General features: G+C 35.4%; 1 protein-coding gene across 1 annotated transcript in view; it reads right to left on the bottom strand.

The window, feature by feature from the left end:
- The window catches only part of LOC132867604 (polycystin-1-like protein 1), a 117,117-nt gene extending 113,312 nt beyond the window's left edge, over positions 1-3,805 (bottom strand). Inside the window, exon 1 of the mRNA XM_060900587.1 lies at positions 3,715-3,805. Coding sequence (XP_060756570.1) covers positions 3,715-3,805 — 91 coding nt within the window. The remainder of the gene's footprint in view (positions 1-3,714) is intronic.
- Positions 3,806-13,332: the final 9,527 nt, after the last annotated feature.

Raw genomic sequence — 13,332 nt, 5'->3', positions numbered from 1 at the left:
ATTTAATAGACAGAGTAACCTGATCTAGTCCAGAAATCTAAACAGTAACAAAGAACCTGGATGCCATATGTCCAGCAGCTGTTCAACAACTTGGTCATTTAATCTCAATTCTAACAGCAGGGGGCGACACAGAGAGACTTCTGCACCCAGCAAAACAGCCTGGAGGTTACATATATATATATATATATATATATATGCATAACCCCTAAAGGTTCTTGTTTGTCCCTTTCGGAGAACCCTTCGAAGGAGAACCTGACAACAGAGTATCTCCATGTCAATTAAGTTTTCTGTAAAGCACTTTTAATGCACATCATGTTTGTATTTCACTGTGTAGTACATCGAGGATTTTACACAGTTGCGCGAAGATATGAAGTTTATCTTCAAGTAGTGAATATAGGCTATATCACGAGTAAACAATGCGAATGAGTGATATATTTTTCAACATGAGAAGATAATCTTCATATCTTCACGCGACCGTGTAATGTTCTTTATGTTATACGGACACATCCACAAAAAAAATACGCAAGTTAATGGAAAGAATTTTACTTTTGAACCAGTTTGCCATTTTGACAACGAGCGTCTAGTCAGCAGGAAGACACTGGGAGTGACATCATCGGAGTGAAATATTGGGAAATATGCCACTCAGATCCCTGATAAATTTCATGTGAAAAATGCAAGTTTTTCAACACGAGAAGATAAACTTCATATCTTCAAGCCAACATGTGATGTTATTTATATACACACATTCACAAACAAAAAAGTACCCAAATTTTTCAAAACAATTCATCGATTTCCTCACAAGTGACATATAGAGATTTGTCACGGTTTTGGTTCTCCATGTCCCGGATGGAGCTCGTATGAAAAATCCAAGTGGCGTATTTCCCAATAAACCACTTGTGTCTCCATATGGTATTTCAAGGCATTGTACAGACAGTATTGTCTTCAATAATACCATAATATTGTCGATAATTTCATTATATGGCTTTCTTTCAATTTTAAAATCAGCAATTAAAAAAAACAAGCAGCAAAGTACTTTTAATGAAAATGATACCAATGCACTGTTGAATGCTCAATTCTGATTGGTCAGAAGGTGTTAATTAAATAATGAATTAATTAATTTGCTATCACAGCAGTTCTGACAGTAAGCTTGAAGCTGTAGAGTTTATATTAATGTGCTTGTACTTAGTAAGTTCCAGTCAGTTAATACTTCTACAGTAACAACCACACAGGGACTGTGTAAGTGTTCGTTAGCATCTTTTTTCCTTTAGAAGGAGTCTCCAGTGTCAACACTTTGTAATGGTCAGAGGTCAAGTTGTAACTTGAAGTTTTCTGACCCAAAGAAGTCTTTACAGTTTCTCAGGAACATAACAAGTGGTGTTAGGTTTGTTTATATAAGTGAGAAAGAGAAAAGGACAACTGGTGAGGGAACAAGTGCTTGGAGCTGCTGGTAATTTGTTTCGAGAAAGTTCTAGAATATTAAACATAGTAATTTTTTTTTGGGGGGGGGACATGTTGTTCTTGAAATAATGGATTTTTGAAAAGATGAGGGAAAAAAAACTCTGTTTCCTCCATTATTGGAAAATAATTAACTTCAGGGTTGGCCATATCACACAAGATTATGTTTGATTAATTTCCGAGAACATCATGCCCTGTCATGTTTTATTCCTTACTTATGTGTCACAGTAAAAAGAGTAACTGATGATGTGTAAATGAAGAACTTTTTCATCTGTATTTCAAATATAGATCATATATTTAATTATGTTGCACTTACCATGTTTTGTACACCATTCACATATGGCTCACTATCAGTGACCTGCAACATTCGGGCATAGTCACAATAACAAGGCAAAGGGTGGGGGTTTTTTGAGAGAGAGAGAGAGAGAGAGAGAGAGAGAGAGAGAGAGTATGTACAGCACTGCAATCAGAGTGGTCTCAAGGTATACTTGATCAGAGCTTCTACACTTGCAGCGTACACCACCATCCAGGACAACTAAAGAGGAAACCCAGAGGAGATTTTCTGCAGCTTGAAGTGATTTAGGAGGTATGTTGCACGTGTAGCAGATACCTCGGGGCATGTTTTATCATTTCCCGAATCAGAGTAGTGACATTCTTCCTTACATACTCAATTTTGGCCCTTTGCAGCTTTCATCAATTTATTGGTAAAGTCTTTCATGATAGACAGTGTTTATAACAGCAATTCATAACATTGCAATGGAGAAATTTCTGTCAAATAATTTCTTTCAAATTCTCTGGGATTTTTGCCTCAGATCAGGAAAAAAAAGAGTGTGATTGGAAAGAAAGAAAGAAAGAAAGAAAGAAAGAAAGAAAGAAAGAAAGAAAGAAAGAAAGAAAGAAAGATCAGTTCTTCTTGACTTATTAGCATGTTAGTGAAGGATTATAGTCACGAAATTTATATAATCTGATATTTCTACTTTGTTATCTTTCCAAAGCATGTCTGCAACTGTGAACACATCTGCTGGTTACTGAATCTTTTACATATTTTATTGCAGCAAACAGGTGGAACAGTTGGGTGACAGATGGGGCTGATTTTTTATTTATTTATTTATTTATTTATTTATTTATTTTTACACTCTACAAGAACTGCAAAATCACACAAAAATGTGTGGAAAATGGCAAATAAAATAAAAATAAATAGAAAAAAAGGGTTTTCTCCCATCCCAGAAATGATCACCTACAGACCAGTAGCATCGACAGAGATAGTAAAGTTCAGAAATGTAACTGAAGTATTTTTCCTCTTTTGCATATATATATATATATATATATATATGTATGTATGTATATGTATGTATGTATGTATGTGGGGGGGGGGGGATCACTGGTAGAGACACTTTGAATGACCAGAGAGAAACAAATAATAATCAGTCACTCTAAGACTGAATAAACTAATCACAGCATGTTGTAGCGAAAAGGACAACAACAAAGAGTAATAGCCATTGTGCCAGGCACATAGCCATAATCCGTAATAGCCATTGTGCCAGGCACTGTAGCTCAGTGCATGAGTTAAATGATGTTATGCTCCTCTGGATATCAGAAGTCTAACATTTATCATAAGACAGTCAAAGCTGACAGTATTAGTCACGTCAAATAATAAATGAAATGTAAGCTTTTCTTAAGATCTATATGACAAAAAAAATAATTCCAAAATCTGATCTTCATCCAGGTAAAATATTTGGTCTAAATAAATCTTAAAATGATTATGAGTCTGTTATGAATATTTTCTCTGAAATCAATAAAAACCCATCTACTTACTTATGCACCAAAAATCAATATTGTTTTATAAATGTATTAGTTGATGTTTATACGTGTTATTTTGAGCATCATAATTCATTTATGGATTAAAAAAAAACACAACCTTGGAATAAATTACACCACATCACAGTATTTTTGTGCATCTGTGTTTTCCTGATTTTTGGGATGAATGTTCAGTCCTTTTTATCCCGCAAGAATACTGTACATACTAACATTTCAGAAACCCTACCAACAACAGAACATTCATGACATGCATGATGGTTTAATCAAGTTAACACAAAACTGTTAAATAAAGCTGTAAAAATTATACATGATTCGGGATTTTCTCAATTCTAATAGCTGCTGTCTACTGTGGTGTCACACTGGGTACAAAGGCAGGTCGAGATAATCCATTCTTTGAAGTAAAAAAAATAGAAAGTCTTCCATTCTGTTAAGTTGTGGAACAGACAGGCTGAGGCAGCACGTCTCCCTTTCCTGGTGCCTCAGACAGGTCATCGTTGTAGTTGGCAGGCCTTCCAAGCCAGAGCAGCCGCATGCTGAATAGTTGGGACGACGTCCAACAGACGAGGCCTCTGAAGAAGGGACATTACACCTAAGCCAAAGAGAGAGAGAGAGAGAGAGAAGAAAAACAGCAGCAGGAAAACACTGGAGAGTAAAACTTAACCTGCTTCCTTTTGGCCTATACAAATATAAAATTATAATATACTAAATCTAATTGTGCTCTATGGTCATGCATGCACTTCCACGAGCAGAGTAAGAGGAGGAACACATGAGAGTTACTGAGTGAAACACTTCACTTATTCTCCTTTAGCTTATTCACTGAGATCACAGCACGATGAATTAGTGACCTATGGAAGTGCAAAAACATGGCCTATTTTCTAAAATAAAAGGTTGTTTTGCCAGCATTTTTACTTCATCTGACATCAATGGTTGATCTTCCACTGACCTGTTTCTTCAAAAAATCTTTCAAAATATAGCTTGAGTTGCCGAAAATTAAATAAAACTCAAATCAGTATAATATCAGGCGTTTATAATTACTACAGGAGTCTCGTGGAGAATTGCAAATAAAGTCGAGAAATGAAAAGACTCGTGTTTTTGAATGCCTAATACTATAAATATTTTGTTTATCTTAAAATAATGAGCTCCAGATCTCGGCAGTGACTAGGTAACACTAAATTGAGACACATTTGTGGTTTCGTTTTATTGGAAACGATCTCTATCCAATTGGAAACAGACGTTTTTACCTTTCGAACGTGACTGACTTTAGTCATGCACTGTTTAGAGGCCCATTGGGATTGCAGAAAGGCTAATTCACTTCTTTATTAGTTGACTTTATTTATTTGCCATTGTGTACTCTTTTGTTTTATTTCTGGTCCTCATACCCAGCTTCTTATTGATTAAGCCATATAGTAAATGCTGAGAGTCCAAAGGTCAAAGGGTCCCTGTGTGACATTTTTTAAGTTCTTGGTTTATTTATTTATTTCAAATGAAATATCCATATTCACCAAAGATGCACACACTGGACATAAACAATAATGCAATATCCTTTAAAAAAATGTATACAGTGTAGTATTATTATTATTCCTGCTAATCCTATTGAGAGTGATCTGTGTGTGTATACCATGAGAGGGATCTTAATTAATGACACTGGCTCATGCATTTTATCTGTTAATGTACTGTTTTCAAAGCTTTACCGCTCCAGAAAATGAAGAAGAAGAAGGAGAAGACTGTCAAGCTTAAAGCAGAAGTAAATCTTTGTTTATTGTGGCATTCCTTTTAAATTTTTCAAATTTGCCTGCAGGTTGTTAGTGCTTTTTTTTTTGGCAATATAGCTACTGTATTAAGCCTGTTATCCTCTTTACATTTTATCTGTCCATTCCAGTGACATGTTTATGCTGTCATTTTCATTTTATACTAAAGATTTGTTGCAAATGAATCTGCTTGTCAAGTGCATTAATGTTAATATTACAGCATTATCTCATCTCATTATCTCTAGCCGCTTTATCCTTCTACAGGGTCGCAGGCAAGCTGGAGCCTATCCCAGCTGACTACGGGCGAAAGGCGGGGTACACCCTGGACAAGTCGCCAGGTCATCACAGGGCTGACACATAGACACAGACAACCATTCACACTCACATTCACACCTACGGTCAATTTAGAGTCACCAGTTAACCTAACCTGCATGTCTTTGGACTGTGGGGGAAACCGGAGCACCCGGAGGAAACCCACGCGGACACGGGGAGAACATGCAAACTCCACACAGAAAGGCCCTCGCCGGCCCCAGGGCTCGAACCCAGGACCTTCTTGCTGTGAGGCGACAGCGCTAACCACTACACCACCGTGCCGCCATTACAGCATTATATTATATTATATTATATTATATTATATTATACAGAGGACTGCAAAAGTAGGTATACAGTAATGAAAAACAAAACATTCACACAAAATGTTAGTATTAAATGAAACCTAGCACCACTATTATAATACTGGTAATATTGGAATAATCCTTACTGTATACCTACTTTTGCAGCCTCCTGTATTATATTATATTATATTATATTATATTATATTATATTATATTATATTATATTATATTATATTATATTATATTATATTATATTTGCATTGTTTATTTGAGTTGATGGATATCCAGCATAATACAGACATACTTTTACATGAACATGTGTGCTTTATTTGGACCCTGTGCCATTTTCTGAATAATAATGAATACACTGTAATAAATTATAAGAAACTCAGAAATATCTGACTTGTATCATATACTTAAAGAAAGGCTGTGTTCACAATATATTTCTGTATAATGATATTATTAAAGTCAAGCATTAGAAAACTGGTGTTTTCAATAATTCCACGGGTTTGAGGTACAATGAAAATACAGACAATCCAGTTACTTTACATCAAATTAATTATAAGAGGTGTAAAAAAAACACTCATTATATTTAGAAGTTGCCTAACAGTTTGGTTTTTGTGTGTTGTGGTGAACAGGTTGAGAAATCATCTTGCACATACAGGTATGATGTATGTTTTGTGAATAAATGGTTTCTACCATTTAAGTGTTAACATCATTTTGACTAACCCTGTATTTTGGTAAATATCTGTAAATATGCATGAGGCAAAGATAAAGTTATTAAAAGAGCATCATATCAGATTACAATGGCAATAAATCTAATTCTGGCCTTTTGTTCACAAGTCTTATTGGAAAGCCTAAACACAGACAATCACAAGCTCTTCAGTGAGATTTGGCTGTCTGATAATGTACACATTACTTACATAAATCTAAATGATATGTTGGCATATAGGTATTTAAATTGCTTTTGTTAATACAGTACTTCATTTATATAAAACACAAAAAAGGCATCTATAGCTATATTTATTCCATAAAATGATACCCAAGTCTCTGATGTGATGACCTACAGACATAGATTTAGATATTAATTATAAAATGTGTATCTGTATATATATGTAGCTAAATGACAAACAAACAAATAAATAAGACCTCTCCTTAAAGGATCTAAGCAGTCCCACTAGACCTTTTATGTTTTAAAAAAAAAGGTTATGAATCCAAAGCTGTGTGCTATTCGATGTCAAAATACAATAGCTTGTTCGTGAAGTGAATAAATAGAGGTTTGTAAAAGAAGAAGAGAATTAGGAGAGACACTCAATTTGAGTGTCTCTCCTAATAATATTATTCCTTTTATTATTGAGTATTTGGGTGGGTTTTTTTCAAGATTTGAAGAGAAAATGAGTATCTAAGAATAATAAATTGCAGTTTATCACACAAAGAAATAGAACATTATGGATTTTTAAAAAATGAATCCGAATAACCCAGGTAGGTCAGACCCGTACCAGCTGCCAAAACACAGGCGAGCTGCAAGCTGGTTTGCCAAATGGTCAGTTATTTTCCAGCTTCCTTTTATTATTGAACAATATATTTTTGAGATTTTATAATTTCCTTATTGTTGTGTAGTGTTATTGAAAATAATTGACATATGATGTAGGATTAATAGCTGTAATTCAGAAAGTGTTTCCAGCACTTACCAGCTGGCAAAGATAGTTTACCAGTTTGAGCAGCATTTGGCAGCTGGTACTGGATCTGGTCTGGACCAAACTTGATTTTCAACAAGGAAGTCCTTCATCAGATGTGCAAGTAAAGTGCTTGCACACATTCTTTGGATTAAATGAAGCCTACAGAACAGGAATGATGAAAGACAAAGGAAAAATAGAGCAGGGAATCATTAGACAAGCAGTTTTCAGTTCTAGAGTTAGAAAAGGCTGAGTTTAGTTGCAGCCTAATCCGCGTTTAAATAGTTTATTAATGGGGCAGATGATGGATTACAGGGAGCCAAGTGCTACAGGAGGGCTCAAGCTGCAGTCTACATATATTTTGCATCATTTTGCAAAATGTTTCAGAAAAGAAAAAAAACGTTATTAACAGCTTTTTAAGTACCAAGCTAAACAATAGGTGCTTCTCGCGGTCCATTGCTGCCTTGGGAACAAACCGGAAATAACAATCTACCTCAGCCTGCAGTCTCTCTGGTTTTTATTTGACATTGACCTGTTTATTAGGGCTTATATATATATATATATATATATATATATATATATATATATATATATATATATATATATATATATATATACACACACCATCCCTATAATCCATCATCTGCCCCAGCTTGGAAAAGAAAATACAGCATACCATCCCTGCTATTACATCTTCCCTTCATTAATTACTTTATATATATATATATATATATATATATATATATATATATATATATATATATATATATATATATATATATATATATATATATATGACTCGAGGACGAGCATGCATTACATTAGATTATAATGAATAATGTTAACATTAAAATTATGATTAAAAGCATAAATATTAAAATATTAATATTGTCAATAAATTAATGGGCCGAAGAAATGACAACGGGGCGGCACGGTGGTGTAGTGGGTAGTGCTGTCGCCTCACAGCGAGAAGGTCCGGGTTCGAGCCCCGTGGCCGGCGAGGGCCTTTCTGTGCGGAGTTTGCATGTTCTCCCCGTGTCCGCGTGGGTTTCCTCCGGGTGCTCCGGTTTCCCCCACAGTCCAAAGACATGCAGGTTAGGTTAACTGGTGACTCTAAATTGACCGTAGGTGTGAATGTGAGTGTGAATGGTTGTCTGTGTCTATGTGTCAGCCCTGTGATGACCTGGCGACTTGTCCAGGGTGTACCCCGCCTTTCGCCCGTAGTCAGCTGGGATAGGCTCCAGCTTGCCTGCGACCCTGTAGAACAGGATAAAGCGGCTAGAGATAATGAGATGAGATGAGAAATGACAACAGAGGCAAGCTTGCCCTAATTTAAATTCTTAATTTAAAGTTTTTGGGTTTTTTAAAAATAATTAAAAGTGTTAAAAGTGTATTTTAACAGGTTTATCTCCACTTCATGACGTAAGCTTTACAGTAATCAGAAATTACAGTAAGTTATTAAGTAAGTACGGATTTTAAAGCATAAGAAAAGAGGCAAATATTAAAACTATGACCTGTGACCTGTGTGAAATCTGAACGAATGCACTTGTGCAGTCATGTGAAAGTCCGATTAGGTGATGAGAGAGATGCGGGTTAGCTCGTGCACTGTGTAGGTTTTCATTTTTTTTTTTTTTTTAAACGGAGAAAAAAAATCCTACAACATAATCTAACATAATCTAACATAATCTCACATAATCAAACACGAGCTCAAATGCATGCAGATATCGCCTATGGGGCATTTTACAGGCTTTAACTTGCTATTTTGCAATGCAAATAGATAAATAAATGAAGTTGAGAGAGCTGCTTCCTTTTATATCCATTATATATTGTGGATGAGCTTCAAGCTGAGATGCCAAAGGGAAGGAGCACGCGTGCCACGAGAATGATTTGACCTCCATCAGGCCTATCAGGCATTTATTTAACATCTGATCATGTATTTGCAATCTTGTGAACCCTAGGGTTTGTTTGTTTGTTTGTTTGTTTGTTTGTTTGTTTTTCATTTCGCCAGTAACACCCCCACACACACATACACATCCGTTTGATCCACAGATAGCATCATAAGAACAACCGATTCCCAGCACTATAATGGACACTTTAATGCAGTTAAAACATCTAATCCTAAATAGCTAAGCTTAGGAGTGTTTGATAACCTGGGAAATAAACTATGAGCCGACAGAATATATCTTGGAAAAGAAAATACAGCATACCATCCCTATCTTCCATTCATTAATTCCTTTAACAGTTTTTATTATCATTATTATTTTTTATTATTATTAATGGATAATACTATTCCTTTTTATGGGACGAATTAATTTTTCTAATTCATATATTTACAGCTGCTATCTATTATGCGACGTAATCCTGCATGGGACTATTCAGGGTTTGTTTTTTGGGGTCCCCCCCCCAACCATAAATCTGATTTTTAAAAGTGAGACATAACTTGGAGTTGAAAATAAATCACACAGACCTACTGATTACAATAATAATAGGATTCTGCTCAGGAAGACCCCTCCATACCTGACCTCAGAAATCATTTTATAACATAAGTCTGAAATATTGGAGTGGATTAATGTGCAACCCTCTGTTAAATGCCCTGTATCCATGTGTCTTGAGGCCATATTGTCCTGTACTACAGTATTCTGTTCCTTATTGTTGTCTTGTTCTTCTGTCATGTGTCCATTATGAGTTTATAAATATATAATATTAATTTTTTTAAATGCACCATTTATTTACATAAATCAGAAATACAGGCCTATTTGTATAGGTCAGAAATGACGTAGGCCTTAATTATTTTATACATAATTATTTAGTACAGTAGGTCCCAAAACATGAGTGTGTTTGCTCTTGAGGGTTTTTTTTTTTTTGTGACTTCTTCCTCTTCCTCTTCTTCTTCACGGCTCTTGGCCTAATGATCCATCTGTCACTTTCAGTCAAAATGCTAAACTTGACTTTCTTTCTTTCTTTCTTTTTTAATTCAAAGCAGAGCCTTTTATAATGAACCGCAGTATAGGAGCTAAGCTTAATACCTAGCTACCTGTCCAGGTGTGTAAATAAATGAAAGGGCCTTGGATTGAAACACAACTGTCTGTTAATAGCCATATTCGACTCCATGTTTTTTATAGGCTGAATAAAAGCTTTTTTTTTTTAATGTTATATATTATTGATTAACGCTGTATGAATAGTCCATAAAGATTAGAAGGTCTTCTTCAACTCGTCTCGCGCTCACCGGAAGCTGAAAAACAGAAACACCTGAACGAATATCACTGAAACACTCAGTGTGAAGAAAGGCTCATCCTGCAGTGGATTGATTGATTGATTGATTGATTGATTGATTGATTGATTGATTGATTGATTGATTGATTGATAACATACCCACAGATAGCTTTCTCATATTCGGCTCTTTAGTATCATTCAGGGTTGTTACTCAGAACATGAGGGGAAAGAGGCTCGGGGTTTAAAATATTTTTTTCACACGTTTATTCGTGTCTGATTAGTATAGCACAGATGATTAGCCAAATTACATCTCACATGTCAGACAACATTTTTAACGCCATCATGACGACTTCCACAAACATCAAATAAAAACATCCTTTTACTTTGTTTAAGCTTGTTTTATTCACCACCAGCTGCGAGAAACAGGATTAGCCAATCACAATAATGCATTTTTTGCAGTATTTCTTTGTAAACAATCCAACTTGCTGAGCTTATTATAAACATATCGAGGTGACAGCTGAGGAGATCTGGGTTCATAACATAAAATGACTTTTTACTCTAGTACTTGCATCTCGGCTAATTATACTCATTTTCAGAGGAACTGTCATATGGCAGGATTAAATGACGGTACTATAAATAATTTGTGACGTCACCGCCCAGCCTGCTGTCAGCCACCAGGTCACATGGTCATCACGTGACGATTTTATTTGTAGACTCTATTTCCTCATCCTTGCCTGGCAATGCGCCTCTGCTGAAAACCTTAACTTTTTTTTTAACAGATAATGTTACACACAGTGCTCTGTGATAGAAGGTAAAACAACGAGGTGTTGTTTTTGAGCTGTTTTTGCTTCAGCCGGACACAGCCCATGACCAGCTGTGTATATTTTAAATGGAGGGGAAATATTTTTGCTGGTAGGGAAAAAACAAAACAAAACGGCAACTCAAACCTAAAACACGACAAATCCATCAGAGCGTGTAGGAGAAATCACTGTCTGAGTTTATACCAATCGAAATAAGTTCCTGATAGAAAGAAATAAAGCTTGATACCAATATTCACCTGCTGTCTGGCTACTCTAGACCTGTATGAAGTATAATTTATTTGTGTTCCGTTCATTAATGGTGTTATAGGCCTTAATAGAAACTGGAGGAGAAATTATGGCCTTAGTAAGCATCATTCATTCATTCTTAACCAGAATATTGGCCTATAACACTAGCCTATAATATTTATAGCAGCTGTTACTCAGGGTCCTCAATCCTAATCATTTATGCACATACTCACTCTATATCTTTGTGAACCTTTTACTTTATTAAAATGAATGGATTTCAATTGCTTTAAAAGTTACAGGTTGACATATTTTGCCTGAGAGCTGCACATTACAGTTTAAGTCTGCGTTAAGTTGTACATATAATCTTATCTATAATTTGAATTGTGTGCAGAGTCCCTATATGCAAGAGTCATCAAGAGATTATGTAACCCCAAACACACACACACACACACACACACACACCTTACCCCACCCCACATGAAACCCTACTCCAAATTTTCCAATGTTTAATTGGTTGCCATGGAAATACGGAAAAATAAAAATTACAGAAATCCCAAAATGTCAAAAGGCACAACTCCTCTAAGCACTTAACATAACTGTCAGGTTTCGTGGAAAAAAAAAACCTAATAGTGTTTGACTGATGCTCCGGAAATTAAAATGTTTACAGACAGACAGAGAGCTTCATCACACACACACACACACACACACACGCGCATTATATACCGGGGGGATAATAATCCCCAGTGATCACCGACAGCAATTTATGCCCTTAGCTGTTTAAGAAATTCCTAATTGTCCTAAACTGGATTTTCATACTGGTTTATTTCTACAGCTTCTCTTCATGCGCACATCACACACACACGGCTCATTCCCTCACACCATCACCTGGGCACCGCAACAAAAACACCACACACGGTAACACACAACACTTCAGACAACCCTGACCCCGACAGATAATTATTGGTGGTCTGAATATATGATTTAATTACTAGAGAGAGAGAGAAATTCCTCTCTCCCTCTCTGCAGCCTATTTATTGTAATAGCATATCTAATTTTGCACAGGAAATTTGCCTGAGTAAAATTTACTCAACTTGAAGAAATTTTACTGTACACCAGATAACAATTTGGTCCCTGTCTCAAAAAATGTCTTCAATTTGAATAAATTTTACTCAGGCAAATTTCCTGTGTAATTATACACACACAGTACCAGCCAAAATAAAAAATAAATAAAAAAAGACACCCCAATTCACTTTTTATCATTATTAAGACACTTCATGTCTGAAAGTAATGATGGATGTTGAGCGATTCTTGATATAACGGATTACTACAGTTGTGGAATAGGGCTGTTTACGGTTTTATTATTAACCATTTGATCTCAGATGCATTAAGAAGGCAAGAAATTACACTAATTAACTTTTGATGAGCCACACCTATTAACTGAAAAGTATTCCAGGTGACTCCCTCATGAAGCTGGTTAAGATAATAGTATGCAAAAAGTCACCAAGGTAAAACACTGGATACTTTGAAGAAACTAAAATACATAACGTTTTAACACTTTTTTGTTTAAAACAATTCTATACATGTTATTTGATATAGTTTTGATGCCTTCAGTATTGTTCTACAATGTAGAAAAACAGTAAAAAACCTATGAATGAGTAGGGGTGTCCAAATTTTTGACCCTTTCAAAACCTTCCTTCGTTTTATCTATTAATTTTAGTTAAACACCAGAAATAAACAGAGTAAAAATCAAGTAGAGGCAACG

The sequence above is a fragment of the Neoarius graeffei genome, chromosome 19, assembly GCF_027579695.1.
Source record: "Neoarius graeffei isolate fNeoGra1 chromosome 19, fNeoGra1.pri, whole genome shotgun sequence".
NCBI lineage: Eukaryota > Metazoa > Chordata > Actinopteri > Siluriformes > Ariidae > Neoarius > Neoarius graeffei.
This window is presented reverse-complemented; position numbering and strand designations above follow the sequence as displayed.